At 44.6% G+C, this 24,523-nt stretch overlaps 1 protein-coding gene across 1 annotated transcript in view; it reads right to left on the reverse strand.

Annotated features, from left to right (window-relative positions):
- Window positions 1–24,523, reverse strand: part of KIAA1549L (KIAA1549 like) — a 137,932-nt gene that overhangs the window by 51,216 nt on the left and 62,193 nt on the right. Inside the window, exons 15-17 of the mRNA XM_065944681.1 lie at window positions 19,631–19,758; window positions 10,927–11,105; window positions 3,535–3,752 (exon numbers count right to left, since the gene is read on the reverse strand). Coding sequence (XP_065800753.1) covers window positions 3,535–3,752; window positions 10,927–11,105; window positions 19,631–19,758 — 525 coding nt within the window. The remainder of the gene's footprint in view (window positions 1–3,534; window positions 3,753–10,926; window positions 11,106–19,630; window positions 19,759–24,523) is intronic.

Here is a 24,523-nt window from a genome sequence, read left to right on the forward strand (position 1 = left end):
AAGAAGAGGAGGGGAACGGGAAGAGGAGGGAGAGGAGGTCCTGCTTCTATCAGAGTAACTCTGTCTTTACAGGTTATTGCCTTAGGTTGGGTTCCCCCAGAAGTAAGCTCTGTGATGATCTAGGTAGAAGTGGTTTATTTGGGAGAGGGTTCCAGAAAGCACAAGTTGAGAAGTGGGAAAATGAGAGAGGGAAGGGAAGTAAGTCAATAAAGAATATGGTCTAGAGCAGATCAATGTCTTGGGCATCTGGGGCTCAAACTTACTGGAGAAGTGGGGGAGATCATTATTTTAAAATGTAGGTTTCATTGTTATTCAGGTATGGTAAACCCAACAGATCAGGGGATGACTGCCATTGAAGAGACGGCTTGTACACTCACTGATCCCAAGAGAAAGGGGCATATCACACTATGGAGGGCCACTCGGGAAGCACCAGGGTCAATCACAAGGCAGGGGGAGTGCAGGGACAATGCGGGTAAGAGCCTTTATTGTGGCTTTCAGGGAAAGAACTGGAAAGGGGTGATGTGGGCAGGGAGATCAGGGGCCCAGACTGCCAGAGCCCCTGTGTGTAGGAGGCAGCTGGGGTCTGAGTTCTAGCTTGCTTGGTTTGTGTGTGATGGGTGCACTTGCACAGGAAAATTACTGTTCCTAGGAACTGGCAACCCAGCCCCGGGAGGGGCAGTTTCTCCAGGGGCCAGACCCCAGATATCAAATCATCAAATACAGAAACCAGAAAATGTGGTTATTACACCAGTGTAGAGTTCTCTTGCCAGGGGTATTTATCCATCAGTTCCCATCTGTCATGGACTGCAGCTGCTCCAGAGCATATTAACTACCTGACACTTCTGCTTGGGGACCTTGTATCAGAGTCACAGATGTTCGCAGCAAGAAGGACACTGCTGGCTTATAGGAGGGCTGAGGGGACATGGAGGGGGCCTCTGATGGCACCTGCCTCAGTTATATTATGTACCTTGTATCTCTGAAGACATGAAGAGTTTATAATATAAAGATGGGGGTGTGCTCTGACTTAAAAAAAGCTGTGAAAACTCTTTGAAAGGATATCAGGATGAGTCAGCATTTGGAATCTAAATTTTCATTTGATTTATTTAGCTCTCAGGGTAAGCTTCTGGTTATCGACGCTATCTCTGGCCTAGAGAATGGGTTCCTTACTCGTGCCTTGCCGGGGCTGGTCACTGAGAGCAGAGGCTCTAGAGAGCTGAACTGTGAATGGTAACTAACAGGTATGTCTCACCTGTGATAACAGGTAACATACAAGGGGCAGCAGTGGACAGGGCCTGGAGTCAACAGCAGAGTGTGACAAGAATAGTGCCCGAGGGACTTCCCTGGTGGTCCAGCGGCTATGACTCCGTGCTCCCAATGCAGGGGCCCTGGGTTCTATTCCTGGTGTGGGAACTAGAACGCACATGTGCAACTAAGTGTTTGGATGTGGCAACTAAAGATCCCTCATGCGGCAACTAAGACCCAGTGTAACCAAATAAATATCTTTTAAAAAGAAGAGCTTACTAAGTAAGTCTCTTTCTCGACATTAATGTTTCTCTTCTCATCCCCATCTCTTGCTGATCTCATCTCCCTTTCTACCCCCACCCCACCTGATTTGTGGTTATCTCTAATTTTCCCTTAACTGATCACATTTTTTAAATTAAATCCTTTCTTCAACATTTACTAAGAATTGCCTGTATACTCCCAGCATCAGCAGGCCAGCAAAAGGACTTAGACAACTGGCCCGACCTTTTGTTAGGAAGTGGAGATGCACCTCTTCAGAAAAATGTTTTGTTCATTCTCCTTATAAAATGTCTTCACTGAAAACTGTATTTAACTCTCAAATAATTTCTAAACTAAGTTCCGCATACTTGTACATGATTTTTAATTCATTTTCCAAATGTCAGCAGGAAACCCAGGAAGAAATAAATCCCCACTCAAGTCTATAAAAGACCCCTGATGTAAAAAGTCCCAAAGTGTGAAGTAAAAGCCAAAGACGCCCCCAGCCTCCCAATAAAATCCACAGATGTCCTTCCCTTTTTTCTACGGTTATCAACATGAGGGTATGTGCGCTGTGATCCCTTCACAGTGTGATTTTACACCAACAGCTTGTTGTCCCCACCAAGCCTAATAAGAAGCCTGGAAAATGAGGCACTGGCTTAGAATTCCCTCTTTTCATTATTAAAAATAAATCATGCAGATTCCATTCATAAAATTTAGTCCCCACTCCCAGCTTGACTATGTGGCTTCCATCTAGGCCCATCACATAGTCATTTTGGCTTTTAATAAATACCCACTCAGTCCAGGAAGCATCCTGTCCTCCCCAAGGACCTCTCTAGAGGCTGTGTCTGTGAGGGCTACGGTTTGGGCTGGAGCAGTGGCAGCTCAGAGTCAAGGGGCAGCTGCCAAGGAGAACGTGTGTTTGGAAGAGTTGGTCTCAAGTCATGAAAATGCTTCTAGGGGAAGTGCCTCAGAGGGGAAGGCAAAGAAGAGAAGTGGGCCTATCGAGCTTTGCTGACATTTACCCCTTTTCCCTCAGATGGTAAAGAAACTGCCTGCAATGCAGGAGATCGGGGTTGAATCCCTGGGTCAGGAAGATCCCCCTGAAAAAGGGAATGGCAACCCACTCCAGTGTTCTCGCCTCGAGAATCCCATGGACAGAGGAGCCTGGCGGGCTACAGTCCACAGAATCACACCTGACTGAGTGACTAACACACACACACCCCTTTCCCTAGTAGGTGAAGCCACCCCCTGCTGAGTTAGCAGCAAAGCTTAGAGGGTTGCCAATTTCAACCACCAGGCCTACCCCTCCTTGCTAGGGCAGGCCTGCCTTTTAGGCTGAGTATCTCACATTTCAAACACCCATCACACTTGTGAGCAAGAAACTCTTGTGTTCGTCTTTCTCTCCCATTAGGGCTTAAGTTCCATAAAAGCAGAGACTGGGTTGTTCAGTCCACCATAAAATATTGAATGAATTAACACATGACCGTGATAGTATTCAGCATCATGCCTGGGGCCCAATACAGAGCAGGAGACAATAAATGTCAAATGGACAAGTCTGTGAATTAAAGACAGGAACCCAGCAGGGAGACTGGAGTAGCTGTGCAGTAAATATTGATTGAAGCTGAATCAAAAGGTGAGGCATGGAGTCTGTTTTTCTTATGCAAGAGACACTAAAATCATTGATGAATACACTGTCCCTTGATCTGGAAGTTGCATAACCAGGTGGGTGATAATTATATGTGAACCCAGCTCTGAAACAGCTACAGGTTTGAAAACATCATTAAAAGCTAAGGGACAATTACGGTTGTTTGCATAAGTGTTGTTTTTCAGTGGCTTTAATTTTATTCTCTTCCAGACTCATTGTGGAACTCCTGCTTGTACAGACCAGTGCGGCCCAGACCAGCAGCCTGCAAAGATGACAGTCCTCAGGCGACAAATAGAACCAGAGGCCTGGACGGTACTGCCCGAGGCACCCCCCCGCCGTCATCCCACCAATGGTACAGCTACCCCCAGAGAATCCCTTAGGAACTGCACCTGTTTTTAGCCTCGGTGAACGGGGCACACAGTTCTGGGTCTGGATCCAAGACGTGCTCAATTTCCTTTGGTGCTTTTTCATACATCTTTTTCCTTTCCGTCTGAGCCTTGCTAGCCTCCACCGGGGGGAAGTCGTAGTAACCCTTCCTCTTGGCTTTGAGGCGCAGCTTGTTCCGATAGTGTTCAATGTCTGACTTCTGCTTCAGGGCTTTGTTCACCTGGGGAGAGAAACAGTCTCATCATGCGTGGGGCCCAATACACAGCAGGGGACAACGACTGTCAAGTGAATAAACAAGCCTATGGCCATTTAGCTGATGTCCATCTGGATAAGACCACCAGTTCTTGAAAGGTTGGAGTTGGGATGAATGGGGTGGGAAAGAGGAGTAGACATCCTGCTTGCAAGTTCTCGCTCTATCAACCTGCACTCGAAAGCTTATTTTTGTCAGTCTATAGCTTTGTTGTTGTTGTTTATTTGTTCAATCATGTCTGCTCTTTTGCAACCCCATAGACTGCAGCCCACCAGGCTCCTCTGTCCATGGGATTTTCTGGGAAAGATTACTGGAGTGGGTTACCATTTCCTCCTCCAGGGGATCTTCCAACCCAGGAATCTAACCCATGTCTCCCTGTCTCCTGCACTGCAGGCACATTCTTTACTGCCAGGTAATTTTTAAGGCTTGCATGGTCATTATTGCCAACCAGTTCCTGCTCACCTGTCAAAGATACAAACGGATGACTGCGCTAAATAAATGAACAAATGATACGAAGACGTTATGCCCACAAACAGACCTGAGTGGTGAAACCTGCCTGATACTTACTGAGCAATATGGAGAACCATTGGAGCTGTTTGCAGTCAGACTTGACTACATTTGTATAATCATGTATAAAGTAGAGAGCACTTTCATAGCTAAGATTTCAAGGGATAATCATGGAAAGGCTGGTAAGTGTGGGGATGACTTCCACCTGGCAGATGAGGAAACTAAGAGTCAAAAAAGCTAAGTTAGTAAAGCGAAGAGTTGGGACCCCTAGTGAACTAAGAGTTCCCCTTACAGATTCTGTGCTGTACCATCACTGTGGTGACTTATGTGCGTGATGTCTTCTTAACCTTCATGACAACCCATAATCAGAGGTGGGGTCAGAGTTCAGAGTCTGCACATTTAGCTGCTAAATACCCTGCCCCTCAGGATGAGAAGACAAAGTACAGAGGGTCCAAGGTCTAAGCCCCTGGACTGTAGATTCTGCCCAGGGAGTGGCTGGGGGCTGGGGTTGGTGTGGGCTTGCCAGAATTGGGGCTTTCCATTTGGAAGATGCCCAAGGCAATGGTCAATCGGCAGCACACTGGAGCTGCATGTAGAGCTGGCAAAAATCCAGAGGCCCAGACCTGCTGAATCAGAATCTTCAAGAGTGGGGCTTGGGCATCTGCAGTTTGCAAAAGTCCCAGAGCTGTCTCTGGTCCCGTACCTGAGTGAGAAACCTCTGGCACTGATCAGTGGTTTTCAAATTATATTCCGTGGGTTTGTGGAAGCTCAGTAGAAAATCTGAGAGTTAGGAGTCTTGCCCTCCAGAAGCCAATACACAGCTATTTTCATATTGCTTTAGCAAGCCTAGGGACCTGGGCTAAGAACTGTTTCCCGAGGGCTCCAGGAGGGTCCTCAGGAGACAGGGAAGCGCAGGGGCAGCCAGAAGACGGGGCTGAGCTGCTGGTCCTCGTTCCCAGTCAACAGAGCCGCCGCCCACGCTCCTGTCCGCTGTCTGTGCTGGACTCCTACAAGACAGTGCGGTTGAAGAAAGGATTAGAGGGTGAGAGAAGGCTTAAGGTCCAGCGGTCTCAGAAACTTGAGGTCGGATCCCCAGGTCAGGCTCCGCTGAGCTTCTGAAGACACGTGAGAAGTACAGAGCTGGCGAGGACAGGGAGGCCAGGAGGAACTGCCTGGAGGCCCCGGGGACACGGCAGAGGAGATTCCTTACAGCTGCAGCCAATGCCAAGGGAGGAAGAGGGGGCTGGGGGTACAGCTGTCCACTCCCTTTATGTCCCTCCTGCACCTGAAAGTCCCCCAGGTAGCAGGGTCCAAAGCCTGGAATTCTGGGCTTCCAGCCATCGGACCCATGAGTCCCTGACTCACCGTCCACGCTGCTGATGATACTTTAGAATAAGCCCTTTTTCTTCTTAAGTCTCTTCTATTTGGATAATGAACTTAAAATCTGCTAGGACATCAGGACTCCAAAAACTAAGGCTGGCAGTACTACCTTCTGCAGAGGGAACTGCTTGCTCCCCTCTGTCCTCCGGGTCCCCCCGCTGCCGTAGGGAAGCACGGGAGCAGGGTCCCCTCTTGAGCCAAACTTAAGTTTGCCAGCAAAACAGGGGAAGAATCTCCTTTGAAAGTCAATCTCTCTCTCTCACTCATTCCCAACTCTTCATGAAACATTTACCAGAGTTCACTGGGTTTATATGCAAACACCCTTGGGAGGATAATTCTGTTGCTTTCAGTCATTTACATTTTAATGATGGTGTGGCATAAAGCTGGGGCTAAGGGTATAGGTTCTGGAACCAGACCAACTGCCTGGGTTTAAATTCCAGCTCTGTCTTTCCCTAGCTGTGAGACCCTGGGCACATTACTTAACTTCTCTGTGCCTCAGGTTCTTTCGGTGTAAGAGGCAGATAATACTACTGCCCTCACGGAGGTGTTGTGAGGATTGCAGGAGTTCACACGCATGGCATCCTCGCAATATGGCCAGGCACTGGGACCAACTCTAAAACAGGCTATCTATTTTACATATGGGAATGAATATGTTTCTACACTACTCTCTCCATTCATTTTGAAGATTTTTGTATGAAGAACAGAATATAAAAATCATTTCATTATGTCTTTTATATATTGAAAAAATAAACATTATTACCATTAATGTGGGTTGTATAGGGTTCATTTTTATCAAAGACTAAGGGAAAGGGAGTCTGACAGAGACAAGGGGAAGGGAAATGAGTAGCTTTGGGAGCACAGAGCACTAAGGTGGGTAGGCTTGGGTGGAATGGGGCAGTGGTGGGGGCTTTGAACTGAACAGCATGGGTGCAGCACTTTGGGGGCCGGGGGTTCAGGGGAGGGGCAGGACGAAAAAAGGAAGGCAGACAGGCCACGTCTACCCTGCTGTCTTAGAATGTCCCTGTTCCTTCTTGCCAATCAGAGTTACTCTGGTTCTTTTTTCTGGCTCTTGTTTCAAGAAGGAAAGAGGAAGGGGCAATCCAGCTGCAAGAAGCAGCTGTGACAATACAAACCAACAGCCGGGGGCTTTGAGGGTTAGACACAGCACTAGCTGGGTCTGGTCAACAAGTAGTGGTGAGAGTGTGGTGCTTTAGGAAAACCCATCCATGCAGCTAGCTCAGAAGCCAGGAGCCCGAGCACCTATATATATCCCATCCTCTAGGATAAACTCCCAAATGCCCAGGACATGGTTCAGTATGCAAGCAGAGATTCCAGTCCTGACACTTTCCACTGCTAGGTGATTCTAGCAATGTACTTATCCAGGGGTAAGATACATGTCAACAGATGTACAAAGCCAGGGGTTCACCAACATGAGGCTACATGTTATGTAGATGCTTTACTTTTACAAGGTTTAAAGAAACAAACTGAGGAATATGTTTTTTCTAACTCTTGCAAAGATCTCCCCAACCTGGGTCCTGATGGTATCTTTAGGCTGGCAGCATCTCACAAGTCTTTAATTGTTCCCTCATTCCGCTTGCCACTGAGGAAACCAGCAAAGAAGCTAGCATGACATCCTCTGAACCAGGAATCCATTTCTGGAATCTCTTCCTAAGATGACATTCCAAGAGAATTTCAAAGTCAGAGATGAAAGTTAACACTGTCAGTAATCAGACATATCAGTATCAGGTACTTCTTGATTCCATGCCCATGAAGGGGCACATCATTCCCATGGATATGTGAAAAATTCATCACCTCAATCCAATCATAAGGAAACACCAGACAAATCCAAACTGAGGGACATTCTACACAGTAACTGGCCAGTACGCTTCAAAAGAATAATAGTCATGAAGAACAATGGTCACAAAGGATGGAGGAGCGCTCCCAAACTTGAACTACCCCAAACTTGTTCGGGAGGAGACTCAAGAGACAATTAAATGCCACATGGGATCCTGGATTGGATTACAGAACAGAGAAAGGACATGAGAGGAAAACTGGTGAATTTCAAATGAGGTTTGCACATTATTCAGCAGTATTGCGCCAATATTATGTTCCTGGGCTGGATCATTTTTTTATAGTTACACAAGGTGTTCATATTAGGAGTAGTAGGTAAACAACTAGCTGGATAAAGGAATTCTCTGTACTATTATGGCAACTCTTTTGTAAATCTAAAATTATTCTCAAAATAAAAAGTTTCTATAAGTCATGCATGAAAACTAAAACCAAAAAATACCTGGTTTGAACAATGAGAAAGTAGTTTCCCAATCAATGGTGCACTTACTCAATCAAGACACTCACAACAATTGTCAGAAAGAAAATAGCAACACAGCCAATGCTTAAGATACAAGATATAAGGTGGTCTGAATATGATAAGATTCTAAAATATACATGAGTTTGAGCAAAAGCTTGAAGAGAAAGTGGAAAACATGAAAACAGAGGATATGTTAGGGTAGTGAAATTATAGTAGTCTTTCTCATTTTCTGAATTTTGTATGCTGTTATTTTGTTTGCTTTAAAATAATCTTTAAAAGAATTACCTACAATTCATAAAAAGAAAATTTATGGCTTTGAGGCTGTGTTGTCTTCACTTAAACAAGCTGCCTATAAGAGAAGGAGAAAAATGATAAAATAATCTGCCTAAAATGTCACAAGGCAGCAAATTACAGAGGACAGTTCAGGGCTCTTTTTCAATCCAGATGCCAGCAAGGTCTATTCCTTCAACTACCAAAATGTGACACGTATACAGTTCTGGACAGGGAAAATGCTCCTCTGTTCTCCTGTGACAGTCTGGCTGAAAAAGAGGGTGGTAGGTTAGATTTAGCCGACATGGAATCTGTCCCCATGACATTCACATTGCTAAGCTGGGATGAAAAGATCCAGGCATGGCGGCTGTCACCTGGGTCCATACTTGGTAGAGGGTCTTAATGAAGAATAGGTACCAGTGTATCAGTGATAACCTCAGAGGCCTCTAATCTGGGGCTTGAGTGTCCAGTGGCAGAACTGGGCCCAGGGAAAGATTCAGTGGCTATGATTGGCTTTGAGAAGGTATATAGGTTCCCAAATTGTAGGGGCTAAGGGCATTAAGTACTTGATCAATGAATCCTGGATGGGTAGCTGACTAATGACGAAGTATGCTCAGTCATTTAGTTGTGCACGACTCTGTGACCCTATGGACTGTAGCCCTCTAGGCTCCTCTGTCCATAGGCTTCTCCAGGTAAGAATACTGGAGTGGGCTGCTATTGCCTACTCCAGGGGATCTTCCTGACCCAGGGGTCAAACCTGCGTCTGCTACATCTTCTGCATTGGCAGGTGGGATTTTTACCACTAGCACCACCTGAAAGTTAATGATGATGATACCATAATAACATATTTGTTGTATGCTAGACAATATTCTATGTGCTTTCTGCATATTAACTCATTTGATCCTCACAACAGTCCCATTGTACAGATAGAGATACTGAGGCACAGAGAATTTAAGCTGTTGGTAATGGACAGGAAGGCCTGGCATGCTGCAGTTCATGGGGTCACAAAGAATCAGATACGACTGAGTGACTGAACTGAACTGAACTGAAGGTCACACAGACATTAAGTAGAGGAGCCAGGACTCACATTCTTGCAGTGTGGCTGGAGAGTCCATACTCTTTCAAGCAAAGTGCTGTTCTTTACTGATGGGCCACAGTAAGTCAAAGAGAGGGAAGGAGTGCTAGATAGGGAGCCAGGGGACCTGATCATGCTGTCACAATAATCTGCAGTGTGACTCTGAGCAAGCCACCTGAGCCCTCTGACTTCTGTTTCTTGGTCTGAAAAAAAATGAGGAGGTTGGCATGCAAGTGCTCTATGAGTCCACAGCCAGTTAAGCTCTTTTTATTTTTAATTATTTATTTATTTTTATTTTTGGCTGCCCTGTGCTGCTTGTGGGAGCTTAGCTCCCCAACTAGGGATCAAACCCGGGCCCACATAAGTGAAAGTGTCAAGTCTTAACCACTGGACCTCCAGGAAATTCCCAGTTAAGTTTCTTTTTAAAATTGATGAACATCAACTCATCACCCCTCTAGGCAGTTCAGTCTCTCTGTCCAGAAAGCAGAAGGAACTTCTAGGATCAGGTCTGTAACAGGATTTCTCATGTGGCCTGGATGGGGGATGTGGACAAGCCCTGAAGTGCGTTTACAGGACCCAGCTGTATGGGGTCGCGGTATGTTCCTCAAGGTGTGGTGGGAAACAGCCTTTGAAGCTTAGGAAATCTCCCACCCAGTGAAGGTAACCATAGCCGGCCAGGTATAAACCAATGACGTGAACAACCAACCTGTTGAATGACAACAGAGAATAACAATGAAATTATGTGTGTGTGCACGCATGTGTGAGGAATTCACAAGGACATTCCATGAGCATGCCTTCAGGGATCATAAACATCTTCAGCCCCCTGACCATTCTGCTGCAGAAGATGGAGAAATGGCAGCTAATTTTTACCCAATTTACTCTCTTGTTCTCCCCTAAACTGCCTCTATCTCCATCCACCCATCCATCCATATGTTTTTCTTTGGTAAAATCTTTATTCTCTGATGTATAGTACTAATCTTTTTAAGACAGGAAAATTGACTAACACCATGCTATTTATTGATATTCCTCCTGGAAACAAGCAAAGTTTGCTCAAAGGAATAAGTCATTTCAAAGTCTATGTAGTGGGCCACATTCCCTGTCCGTATCTCCTCTGGTCCGCTATCAATTCCAGCTCTCTCCATCCCCACTGCCACAGATACCCCATCATGACCACTTTAGTGGTGTTATCAAGAAAGGAAGCAGGCTGTGTGAGTGAGGGGTTAGGGAAGCAGAATTTTAGATGTTTCTCTTCATAATGACAGTTTCTTAAAAAGTCCCCTATGGGCTTTCTGGCCTGGAGAATTCCATGGACTGTATAGTCCATGGGGTCGCAAAGAGTTGGACACGACTGAGTGATTTTCACTTCACTTCATTTCATGAACTTTCTGATGAAGGTGGAAAATGCTCCAAAAACATCACTCAATGAACTGGTTTGGGGTGACTGGTGTCCTGATTCGTTCCACTGAGGCCCACACGTGCAGAGGTAAAAATGACCCACAGAGCCCCACACACCTGCACCCAGGGCCCCAGGGGCTCCTCCTTGGTCCACATTCACAGGGGCCTGGCTGCACCCACTCTCTCCTGCTCTGTCCTGGGGTACTCACCTCACCGTTGAGGACGGCCGGCTCCTGGCTCCTGTCCGAGGTGGGGTGCACCACAGGGAGGGCTGTGGGTTTTATTCCGATGAGTTGCACAGACCCAGAAGACGTGTCAAAGGGATCCACAGCCGCTTTGCCAGAGTTGTCAAAAAGGACCGCTCCTTCCTCTTCATCACTTGCCGGCACTAAAGCAAAACATAAACAAATTGATTTTCTGTTGTAGGGGAGCTGAGCCATCGTAGGGGAATGTATGTCAGGCTCATAGCCTAAGGACATCATTTTACTCAAAATGATCTCAGGAACAACAGCGTCTGGTTCCGTGCCAACGGCTCACTGCTGCTGGTGACTTTCTCTTAAAATTTACTATCTATACTCTTCACCCCGCACTGGTTTGAATTTAAACGGCAAAATCATTCCTTCAAAACTGTGACAGAACACATTTGGGGGAAAAAAAAAACGTTAATTTGTTCTCTATATTTGAGTCGGAGATGGGGAAAGTGCCATTTGGCCAAACTTGGTAGCTATTCTTAAAATATGATAATCAAGACAATAACAGCATTCAGTTTAGTCTCTGCCACCAAAGCCACCCATTCTGGCATAGTATAAAGTCATGAGTCTTCCTTGGTCAACCAGCCACAGTAATTGCTGCTGAAACTTTTTTTCCCCTAAAGATTATTTCCCCAGTGACTAAGGTTTTGGTTTCTTTCATTTGTCTAAAATGAAAGAAAGCTAAGAAATAACCACTGAGAAATGAATTTAAAGCTACAGAGAAAGTCACTCAGTCACATCTGACTCTTTGCAACCCCATGGACTATACAGTCCATGGAATTCTCTAGGCCAGAATACTGAAGTGGGTAGCCTTTCCCTTCTCCAGGGGATCTTCCCAACCCAGTAATTGAACCCAGGTCTCCTACATTGCAGGCAGATTCTTTACCAGCTGAGCCACCAGGGAAGCCCTTAAAGCTACGGACAATTCCCCTAATTACCTAGAGCGATTTGCACCTACACTCTGTCAAACTGATGCTCCCCTCTGACAGAGGGTTCTGCTGCAATTGCTGAATGACAGCCATCTGCCTTGTGCGTCCATAGATAGGCTGATGGAGAATGTTCCAGGGCCAGTGGTACCTTGCTGATTTACTTAAAGCACATTCCCATTAAATAACTATACGAATGACAGTTTACTAAGCATGGCTCGGCAAGAGATAAATGAAGCCCGTTCAAACAACCAACCCAGTAAGCAACTTAGGGGCAAAATAGGTGTTATATAAAATATGAATGTAATAGAAGTATATTCATCTTTCCTCCTGTCTCACAAGATTGTGATGTCATTTAAATTATTAAGAAACACATAGTTTGCACTTATCATAATCACAGAAGATTTGTCAAATTAAGCCAAGTAAATTGCTATTTTTTACAAAAGTGGTTAAAACTCCTCATAGTCTAACCATGGGTTATAGCTGGAATATTTGGGGGTTCTGTGGACTTATTTGTAAATAGCAGGTCACCAACGAGCCAATGACAGAGGAAGATCTTTATTCAGATGTGTTACCAGATGCATATATCATTTTAGAATGTAGTTCTGGCAGGCAGTTCTTGCTTTCCCACCATTATCTCCCTCCCAGACAACTGCTATGAAGTTCAAGATGGCATCAAGATGAGTTGGAATATCCAAGATGCACTCCAAGATGGCACCAAGTAATTCTTGCCTCATAGTCACATAGGACTAACCTGTGTAACAAATAGGTAACTGCAGAAATGACAATGTATCGCTTCCAAGTACAGGTCATTAAAAAAGTATTGTTGCTTCCACCTTGCTCTCTCTTGGATTGCTTCTTACTCTAGGGGAAGTCAGCTGCCATGTTTATGAGACCACTAAAGTAGCCCTATGGAGCGGTCCATTTGGCAAGAAATTGAGACTCCTGCCAACAACAGTAACAGTGAACCATCTAGTAAACGGGTTTGGTCAGGCCTTTTGATGGTTACAGCTCAGCCCAACATCTTGACTGCAACCTCATGATATACTCTGAGCAAGAATCACCCAATTAAGCCATTCCTGAATTCCTGACCCACAGACATTATGTGAGATACTGAATTTAGATAGTCGTTTTTGGTGGCTAGGTGTTAGGGTAATTTGTTACACAGTTGTAAGTAACTAATATACTTCCTAAACACCCCCCCTCCTCTGAGCTTCCACTTGCTCCTCCTACTCCTAAAATACACATTCCACCAGCAGCCAGGATGGATTATCTTTTCAGGAGATAACCAGATCCAGCACTCCTTTGATCAGAGCCCTCTGCAGGCTTCATCTCTCTCAGAACAAAACCAAGCGTCTTTACTGTGACCTACATGTTCTGCACCACGTGGCCCTGGCCACCTTGCTGAGTCCATTTCCCAACTCTCCCCTGAGCCAGTCTGCTCCAGCCACAGTGGCCTTTTGAACACAGCAGGCTTCTTCCCACCTCCAGGATTTTACATTTACTATTCCCTCTGCTCAGACTGCTCTTTCCATGATTCTTTACCCGCCTAGTTCCTTCTTATTTTTCAAGTTGCTGCTTAAAAAAGACTTTCTTTATCCACCAATCTAAAATAACTCACCTCATCCCTCTATTATTCAGCATCACTTTTATCACTATTGCTGAATTGATTTAATCTGCTCCCATCCCCTGCCACTGTAACATAAGCTCCATTCGTGCCCATCTTTTTAAAGTCTGATGCCTTTGCCTTTAACAATGTCTTACATGCAGTTGGCTTTCAATAGGGATTTGCTGAATGAGTGAAGGAAGGACTAAAATTTCCTGTCTTGGAAAAGGAGATGCTTTAGTACCTGTAAAACCAATAAACATATAAAAGTTAAAGTCTTGCTATCATGAAACCATTCAGCGGTTGAAAAGATGGTACTTCGCATTTTTATTGCTTCCAACTTGTGATACTCTTACTTCCCACCCCATGGTCAGGTAAAGGGGCAAGCATAACTATAATAGGACAGGAGAAGGATACCCTGGAAACTACAAACTGCAGCTCTTTTCCATCATCACCTAAAGTCATATTTAGATTCACACAATAATTCCTCTAGGTTTCTTTATGCATTAAGTGCTAATACATTAAAGTGTTATGTGAATACAGCAGGTTCATGAGAATATTTAAAGCATAATTTGTCCCCAAAGAAAAAAAGGATGGGACAATGCCTAGAAAAGGGCCATGGTGAGGCTGAGAAAGTCCTAGAACATCATCATGTAATCATCAGTAATTGCCACCAAGCACCAACATGTTTTGTTTGCATTGCTGGTTTGAACTTCAGTAAATAAGGCTGGAAAGAGATCTCACTTCCTCCTGTTTCAACAGGCAGGAGGAGGACCTTCCCATAAGAGGCAGAAAATGCCCTTAAACAAAACGTGTTCTTTTGTGGGGGAATCTTTATTAAAGCTCAAAGACAAATAATCTACAACTAGAATCACTGCCCTTTGGTGTTGCTTATCAAATAATAAGTGAGTCTCCATCTCATTGAGAAGGGAAAGAATATAAAAACTGAAACTGTTTTTGAGCGAATATCTCTGACAAATCCTCAAGGGCACTGCCAAGAAAGTAGTGATTCATTCTCCAAGCTCTCTGATTCTTGTCTCCCTCCTGCCCCATGATAGCTAGGGGCAAGGTCTGATTAAATTCTGAACCCTGGCTGTGAAATCATGGTATCTTAAAGGAAGGTACACCCTTACGGGTTTATGGAGGGTCTTTCTTCTAAATAACTGAAGGTATAAATGCATACATTATGTTCTCACCGTGAACTCATTTTTAACTCTTTCATGGAAACCACTCTTCCTAAGGTGATATTCATTTTCTTTCAGAAGTTTGCATGCATGGGCGCTCAGTTCCTCAGTCATGTCTATCTCTTTGTGACCTCGTAGACTGTAGTCCGCCAGGCTCCTCTGTCTCTGGGATTTTCCAGGCAAGAATACTGGAGTGGGCTGCCATTTCCTTCTCCAGGGGATCTTCCTGACCCAGGGATTGAACCTGTGTCTCCTACATCTCCTTTATTGGCAGGCAGATTCTTTACTACTGAGCCACTTGGGAAGTTTAAGCATCTGTATTTAGTTGAGAAAAGGCCAAATTGTTTTGCTTTCAAAATCCTAGCTCTCACATCTATCTTTCCCACTTATATTTAAACATCATCTTGAAACAGACTCTAAAACTGCCTATAGCTATGGTAGGTATGGACCAAACAGAAGCAGAAGATATTAAGAAGAGGTGGCAAGAATACACAGAAGAATACAAAAAAGATCTTAATGACCCAGATAACCACGATGGTGTGATCACTCACCTAGAGCCAGACAACTTGGAGTAAGAAGTCAAGTGGGCCTTAGGAAGAATCACTATGAACAAAGCTAATGGAGGTGATGGAATTTCAGCTGAACCATTTCAAATCTTAAAAGATGATGCTGTGAAAGTGCTGCACTCAGTATACCAGCAAATTTGGAAAACTCAGCAGTGGCCATAGGACTGGAAAAGGTCAGTTTTCATGTCAAGCCCAAAGAAGGGCAATGCCAAAGAATGTTCAAACTATCACACAATTGCACTCATCTCACATGCTAGCAAAGTAATGCTCAAAATTCTCCAAGCCAAGCTTCAACAGTATGTGAACTGAGAACTTTCAGATGTACAAGCTGAATTTAGAAAAGGCAGAGGAACCAGAGGTCAAATTGCCAACATCCATTGGATCATAGTAAACGCAACAGAATTTCAGAAAAACATCTACTTCTGCTTCATAGACTATGCTAAAGCCTTTGATTGTGTGAATCACAAAAAACTGAAAAATTCTGAAAGAGATGGGAATACCAGTCCACCTGACTTGCCTCCTGAGAAATCTGTATGTAGGTCAAGAAGAAATAGTTAGAACCAGACATGGAACAATGGACTGGTTCCAAATAGGGAAAGGAGTATGTCAAAGCTGCATATTGTCACCCTGTTTATTTAATTGATATGCAGAGTACATTATGTGAAATGCCAGGCTGGAGGAAGCACAAGATGGAATCAAGATTGCCAGGAGAAATATCAATAACCTCAGATATGCAGATGACACCACCCTTATGGCAGAAAGCAAAGAGGAACTAAAGAGCCTCTTGATGAAAGTAAAAGAGGAGAGTGAAAAGCTGGCTTAAAACTCAACATTCAAAAAACAAAGATTATGGCATCCAGTCCCACCACTTCACGGCCAATAGATGGGGAAACAATGGAAACAGTGAAAGACTTTATTTTCTTGTGCTCCAAAATCACTGCAGCTGGTGACTGCAGCCACAAAATTAAGATACTTGCTCCTTGGAAGAAAAGCTATAACAAACCTAGATAGTAAAATAAAATGCAGAGACATTACTTTGCCAACAAAGATCTTTAAAGTCAAAGCTATGATTTTTCCAATAGTCATGAATGGATGTGAGAGGTGGACCATAAAGAAGGCTAAATGCTGAAGAATTGATGCTTTTGAACTGTGGTGTTGGAGAAGGCTCTTGAGAGTCCCTTGGGCTGTAAGGAGATCAAACCACCAATCCTAAAGGAAATCAATCCTGAATATTTATTAGAAGGACTGATGCTGAAGCTGAGGCTCCAATACACTGGCCACCTGATGAGAAGAGCTGACTCATTAGAAAAGACCCTGATGCTGGGAAAGATTGAAGGCAGGAGGAGAAGGAGACGGCAGAGGACAAGATGGTTGGATGGCACCACTGACTCAATGGACGTCAGTTTGAGCAAGCTTCAGGAAATGGTGAAGGGCAGGAAAGGCTGGCATGCTGTAGTCCATGTGGTCATAAAGAGTCAAACATGACTGAGTGGCTGAACAACACAATAACAACAGCTATGATAACTAATGAAGTCACTGAACTACAAGTTTCCCTATCCCCACCTCACCCCTGCCTTCAGTCACATTGCATATGAGACAGTCTTTGCCTTTTAAAGTTTTGATTTTCACAAAAAGTAGAGAGTTAGAAGCTACTGAGGCAACAAACCTGGTGAAAACCAAGAACAATTTTAGAATGACAGCCTGTTAAATGAACATTTATTAATTAAAATCAGTAACCCTAACTTCTAGGATGGACACTGAGCCATAAAACAACATCTGATTATTCCATACCAAAAGAGTAATGTATTCGCAGAGGTTATATTCACACAATCAGTACTTTTTGCAAGCTGACAATGTGATGGAAATACACCTTATACCTTTTCCACAATTCCATTCAATGTTATTTTTTGCTTTCCCTTCCTTCCCTCTGTTTATCTTCTAATCCAATAAAATATGTTATTGATGTTTTTGATGAACTATAATATTATATGGTGATAAAGTGGAACCTATGTTAGAAAAGGACACTTGTAGGTTCCATTGAAGGTCCAGCCTAGAATTCTAATGTGCTTCAGCATTTGTTGAATTTTACATTAAACGAGTTGGTCCTTTCATTTCTATTTGAAACTTTCAAAGTGAAGCCTCACTGAACAGAAACCTGTGGTCAAAGAGAAGTGACCAAGTCTGAAAATTCACTGCGTTTACCTTTGGCAAAAATAAAATGTAATGAAGCACTGTAAACTTGGAGAAAGGATAGCTTTTTAATAAAACAAACACACTAAAACCTCAACCTGGTACAGTAATTGCATTTTATTCATGCACCGGCTGTTGCTATTTCTGAATCTGATATTTAAATAATCAAAGTGACCTAAACGGAATAAGGAGGCAGGCAGGAAGGGTGGGGGAAACCAGAACAGGAAGGTCAGCGGGAACATTTAGAGAACTCAGTGTCCCACTGACTGGGCCAGTGGGGAGTCACGGAGTATGAAACTGGCCCTGACTCTTCTTCTTGTACAGATTAAATGCACGGAAGGGGGAAAGGCATCCTCTTGTAGAGAGTATGTATTGATAGAACAGTCTGTATGTTGCACATTTTTAAGCAAGTAAAAGGGCATAGAGCAGTATGTACATTGGTCTCATTGTACAAAATAAAGCAATACAACAAAAAAGCAAATATACGTGTGTGTTGTCATATGCATAGTCAATAGGTCTGAGAGACACACACTGAGTTATTCAAGACCCTTTGAAGACTGGGGTGGGTGATGGGGCATCTGGGGGGGATGGACTCGATTTCAGTTCAGTTCAGTTTAGTCCAGTTGCTCAGTTGTGTCCAACTCTGTGACCCCATGGGCTGCAGCATGCCAGGCCTCCCTGTCCATCACCGATTCCTGGAATTTACCCAGGCTTTATACATTTCCAGGAAGAATATAAAGGAAGGTGGTGGAAGAGTGTGCCAGGCAGGAGTAGGAGGAGCAGGAGGGCCTCTTGATTAGAGGTCATGGCGGTCACCACGTTTGGCTAAAACAGCCTGCCCCTATGACTTCACTGCCCATTGTCTCTGGGTTGCCTCACACCCTCTGCCCACGTCTCTGATGATCTCACTCAGGAGGAAAGTGGAGAAAGTTGCGAAGTTCACCTCTCCCTTTACAAGCCGGAGTTCCTGCAGTCCCCTGTGTGTTGGCTTGGCCGAACACCAAATGGTCCCAGGTGGGGTGGTTATTCCAGGAAAACCCCATACGTCACACCCTGATTCTGGCATGGAACAAACGGTCTCTATGTTACAGAGCATAGAGGGGTTTAGGAGAAGAAAAAAATTTAAGAATCAAATCGGTATGCCAGTTTAAACAAATGCTTTATATAATGGCCAGAAATAGGACCACGTTCTCTCTACAGAAGACAAATCCATTGTGTCACTCTTTTTTTTTTTTTTGGTCAAAAAAAGAAATAAGTGATATTTGAAAACAAAAGAATATTCTGGTGCTCTCTTCAAGACAGAGTCCTTGAACCACACTTCATCAAATTCCTTTTTAAAAAGAAGCACAGCCAACCAGAGAGCCAGACTGCTTGCCTTTTCACCTGGCATTGCTATAGGACTCCATCTATAACCCTTGGAGATCCAAAAGGAATTTTCCCTGATCTGAGTGGCAGAGACATCACACACGGAAGGATCGAGCGAAGGTGAGGCTCAGGACAAAATTAAGATGAGGAGGCGGGAGGCGGGCTGCACAATGATGCCTGACAGATGCCATCTATAGAGTTTACAACAGCAGAGCAAGGCAGCTGTGACCACTTGTAAATAACCCCCAGGACCAGTCCTTTACAGGGAGGGAAAAGACCTGCACGAGAGAGAAACTAAATGGTTAAGTTGCCCTGGAGAATAAAGGCAGAAGCACGGGCTGATTTTTATGACGACAGATTTATTACTGTCTTGTTTTTCCTGGGAGAGCTGGACTTGTCCTATCTGGATTCACAGGCACAGAGTGAACCCCTGAAATTTATCAAGGGACTCAGGGCAAGAAAATGAAGGGCGGCCTCCAAGACAAGCATCGGTTTGGAAACCTGCCACTCTAGTGGACCTGGTGCTAGAAATCAAGGCGATTCACCCCCAAATAAGGAAAATCTCTAAGCAAACCTCAGTTCAACCTGTAAATGGGGTTTTTCTGCACAGTCCCATAAGAACGGAGGGCAGAGGTAATGAAACAGAATAATTCAGGGAAGGGTATAGTGTGATACCTCAGGAAGGTAGGTAGGACCTTTGTAGGACACAGGAAGGAGGAGAGTGGGGGCTGATTCAAAGCACGCTGGTGTGCAAGTGTGAGCACGCGCTTGCGCGAGTGTGTGGGCTGGGCTCGGGGGTGGTGCTTGGCAGGGAAGGCGTCTCACCATTTCTCTTCCGAGCCTCCTCCTTTGTCACCTTCTGCTGTGCCATTACATTCTGGGGTGAGCGCCTCCCCGAGCTGGGCTTCCCTGATTCGTTGCTGATGACAGAGCCATTCTCACTGGGCGACCTGCTGGAAGTAACCATGGCAACAGGGAGACGGTAAGTTTCAACTGGAGCAGCCTCCTCTCAAGGTTATTTTATTTGCACAGTTTATGTCTATAGCCTTTCTTTCCGGTTTTATCCACCAAAAAGACATAATACAGGAAAAGGGGAAAAAAACAAACCCTGCACTGCAACCCTATAGCTTAACACGACAGGGTTAAGCAGCTGGCTGTTGTAAAGTGCGCTTACCAGCGCTTAGCTCTGCAGAGAAGTTCAACCAGTGCAGCCCTCTGTCCCCATCTCCTTTTCATTAACCCCCAGTGACTGCGGACATGGCAGTGATGGTATTTGCGCACTGTGCCCTCTTTTTAAAACACGGCAATTTGGAGAGTGTTGCAGAGTGTTTGCTTCACATGGCATCTTGAGGGACATGCATAAAACACGGTTCTCTTCGACTGATTTCTTTACAGAATAAACCTTGACTCCTAGAGATTGTCACTCCACCACTGAGTTCTCTCTCTCTCTCACATACACACACACACACACATTCTTTGTGCTAACTGGTAACCACTTACATTTGAATCTATCAATTTGAGCTATCCATTCATTCAGAAATCCCTACTCTGTGCTGGGATCTGTGCCAGGTTACAGGCATACAGAGATATGAAGATACAGCCCATGTTCTCCAAAAGCCCACCATGAGCACCTACTGTGTGCCAAGGACTGTGCTGTGTGCTTTCAAACTGTTGTGCTATGTGTTAAGTCACTTCAATCATGTCCAACTCTGCAAACCTATAGACTGTAGCCCTCCAGGCTCTTCTGTCCATGGGATTCTCCAGACAAGAATACTGGAGTGCATTGCCCTTTCCTTTCTCCAGGGGATCTTCCCGACCCGGGGATCAAACCCCCGTCTCTTATGTCTCCTGCATTGGCAAGCAGGTTCTTTACCACTAGCGCCCACCGGGAAGCCCTTCAAATTGCTGCTAAATCAGTTCAGTCGTGCGACTGAATGTGCGACCCCATTCCTGGGATTCTCCAGGGAAGAACACTGGAGTGGGTTGTCATTTCCTTCTCCAACGCATAAAAGTGAAAAGTGAAAGTGAAGTCGCTCAGTCATGTCCGACTCTTTGTGATCCCATGGACTGCAGCCTACCAGGCTCCTCCGTCCATGGGATTTTCCAGGCAAGAGTACTGGAGTGGGGTGCCATTGCCTTCTCTGTTCAAACTGCTACTGCATCCTTATTACAACCAACTGGCATGGTGACTGCCACTCTTAGTAGCAAATGAGGAATGTGAATTTCAGGAGGCGAGGTGTTCTGTCCAGGGCAGAGTTGGGAAGTGGTCAGTCAGCCCTGGAAGCCAGAGCCCCTTCCCTTTGTGTCTTCTACAGTGTCCCAGGTGAGGCAGGCCTTACACAGAGCAAGCCACAGGGCCTTCCTGCCTTCCCTTGGGGCCATTCTCTGGCCCTCTGGAACCTATTGGGAAATGGACTTCTGGGATCCCCTGCTGAGGCTCACACACCCCCCAGATCACACCAGCCTGTGGTGGGATGAGCTAAAGACCCACTGCCTTTCCCTCTGGGGGAGACAATCAGGGGGCAGCTATCCAGTGGCTCACCAAAGCCCTTGTTCTTCTCTTGTCAATTGCACAAACTCAGAACCTACTGGCACGTGGCCCCTACAATGGAAAACTGACTGGAATAAAATGCAGCCCCTGACTCGTAAGTAAGCCTCCTCCTTCCATTTCCCTCTTTCCCTCTGAGAATTTGGGATTCTCAGTCATGCACATTTCCATGCACTTCAGCACCCCAAAAACCATGCACAATGAAAGTGCCCACTCACAACCATGGGGGGAGGCAGAGTCGCCACGAGTGCACAGGACACACCCAGGGCCACAGGAGATGCTCTCTGCCAAGGATATGCAGACAAGCATGAGTCTGGGAGGAACCATTTACAATACTCCCTCTTTGGACATTCCGACAGCATGTCAGCACTTCAAAGGGTCCCATCAGTGCTGTCAGAAACAGATCCACCTTGTTTTGTTTAATTCAGCACTTCTCTGTTTTTTTTTTTTGTTTTTTTTTTTTTTTTTACCACAACCTCTTTCACCATAAAAGTAATACAACAAATGTAGTTTGGGAAATATGAATGAGGCACTAACTATGTGATCATTGAGTGCCGGGTGTGCAAACACACACACGCTCTAGGATTGTTTTCAGAACCTCACAGTTAATGGCACCTACTCTCCCCAAGACCCTGATGCTGGGCAAGATTGAAGGCTGGAGGAGAAGGGGATGGCAGGATGAGATGGCTGGATGGCATCACTGACTCGATGGACATGAGTCTGAGTAAACTCCAGGAGTTGGTGATGGACAGGGAGGCCTGGTGTGCTGCAGTCCATGGGGTCGCCAAGAGTCAGACACAACTGAGCAACTGAACTGAACTGAACTCTTCCCATTGGTTTATTGGGACAAAGGGATTTTCACTGAGGTCCAGAAAGAAAAGCTCCTGGCAACTTGTTTTACGTGCGCAAAATATTTAATGGTTTTTCTGAGGCATTTGCATGTCCCTTCCCTCATTTGATCTTGAAACAATTTTCTGGTTATTCCTCTCCCTCCAAGGAAAGCTATGAATGAGCACATTTCCAGGTGGGGTGGGAGGGGAGCCCAACTCTGCTTTATTCTTCGCATCAGTTTATAGACTTCTGTTCACATGAAACCGTCAACCCCATTCATAGTGCTACATGGCTTAGACAGTAAAGAGTCCGCCTGCAATGCAGGAGACCCAGGTTTGTCAATTCCATGAATTTCTGATCCAAAACAGAGGGTGAGATGTGTGTGTGCGTGTGTCCACTCTGGACAGGGACAAAAATGTCTTTAAATGGGTCACCAGATGAAACAGATCACTAGCCCAGGTGAGATGCATGAGACAAGTGCTCAGGCCTGGTGCACTGGGAGGACCCAGAGGAGTCGGGTGGAGAGGGAGGTGGGAGGGGGGATCGGGATGGGGAATACGTGTAACTCTATGGCTGATTCATGTCAATGTATGACAAAACCCACTGAAATGTTGTGAAGTAATTAGACTCCAACTAATAAAATAAAATTTAAAAAAAATAAAATAAAAAAAGAAAAAAGAAAAAAAAAAATGGGTCACCAGAAAGGCTGCAATCTAAGGCTACTGAACTCAGTGGTCCCCATTCTGAGTCTGGGTGGACACAGATCCTGAAGAACAATCATGGGGGTGGGGATTAAATCAACGGCTGGACAATCAGGACCAGTCCACGCATTGAAGTGCCCACTGCAAATGGCTGTCTCTATGAGGTCGATTCTCCATCCTTGCTCATGATTTCAGTCATGGACCAACAAAACAGCACTGCCAAAAGCCTACATAAGAAAAAGAACCTGAAACATCATCTGGTTGTCTGCACACAGCTAAATCTTCCATTTTCCTTCAGTTTTAAAACAATTTTAAAGAATGGAGATACCTTAATGATCACCAAATCATTGGTATCCCCTATTTTTTTTTTAAGATTTGTGTGTGTGTGGATCATTTTTAAGTCTTCTATTGAAGTTGTACAACACTGTTTCCATTTTCTATGTTTTGGCTTTTGGGGGGTTATGAGGCACGTGGGATCTTAGCTCCCAAACAAGGGGTCGAACTTGTATCCCCTGCACTGGAAGGCACAGTCTGTTAACCACTGGACCACCAGAGAAGTCACTCCCTTATTCTTCACTTGCAAAACTTTTTGGACCATCTAACAGCCCCATTTTGGGAGGTCACACAGTCCTGGTCCGGCAAGAATGAGTAGACTGATGTGGCAAGTTGGGGAAGACAGAAACAGATGTATGATAGGCTTGTTCCTGGATTTGGCATCTTAAAATCTTCCTAAATGATCAGAGACTTCTGTGATCAGTTGAACTTGAACAGAGATGAGGTTTCTCCCACAGTTTTGTCAATAATATAGCCAGCCCTTAGTAAAGTTATATTTGTAGACAAAATTATGAAGCAAATGGAAATATCATTTAACAGGGTCATTGTTTTCTTTATTTGTATTTGTTTCATAAGCTAGTATTTCTTAATAAAAATCTGAGGTTAAAGAATTTGAATCTGATTAGCAAGAGAAGACTCCTTGCAAATTGATGAAAAAAAGCTTGTTCTAAAACCATTTTTTAAAAAGAAAGCTTTGCACAATTTAAACCACTCAACTAGAATGTGTGCAAAAATTTCTATTCTTCCTGGCAGTGTAGTGCTATGTTAATATCCTAATTTTAGTAATTCTATTTATTTCTTTTCAGTGTCATCCTAATAGGTGATAAAAAATTATTAACATGCCTTTATTGTACTTGGCAAAGATCATAATGAGAATAATTACTATAGATAACACTACTGGCCAGCCAACTCCAATACATCATCCATTGCTTCTCTGTATGTTTCAACTCCAGGCTGAGGTGGACCATAGCATTTAAGTTCCCAATTTGTTCACACTTCCCTGTAACCAACTTAGGGTAGTCCCCTCCCACACTGACTCTTGTGTTTTGCTTTGGCCAATAGTAGTAAACATAATACAAGCAGAGACTTGAGGTTTGTGTGGGGCTTGTTTTCTTGCTTCCCTGGGAACTCTGTAACCATCTTGTCAAAAGCTAGAGCTAACCTATTGGAGGATTCAAGACCACATACCAAGAGGTCCCAGTTACCTGGCTGCCCCAGACAAGACTGTCATCAACAAGCCAGCCCAGCAGACTTCCCACAAGACCAAAGATGCATGAGACAGCCCAGCTGAGATCAGCCAAGCCA

This window comes from Muntiacus reevesi, chromosome 9 (genome assembly GCF_963930625.1).
Source record: "Muntiacus reevesi chromosome 9, mMunRee1.1, whole genome shotgun sequence".
Classification (NCBI taxonomy): Eukaryota; Metazoa; Chordata; class Mammalia; order Artiodactyla; family Cervidae; genus Muntiacus; species Muntiacus reevesi.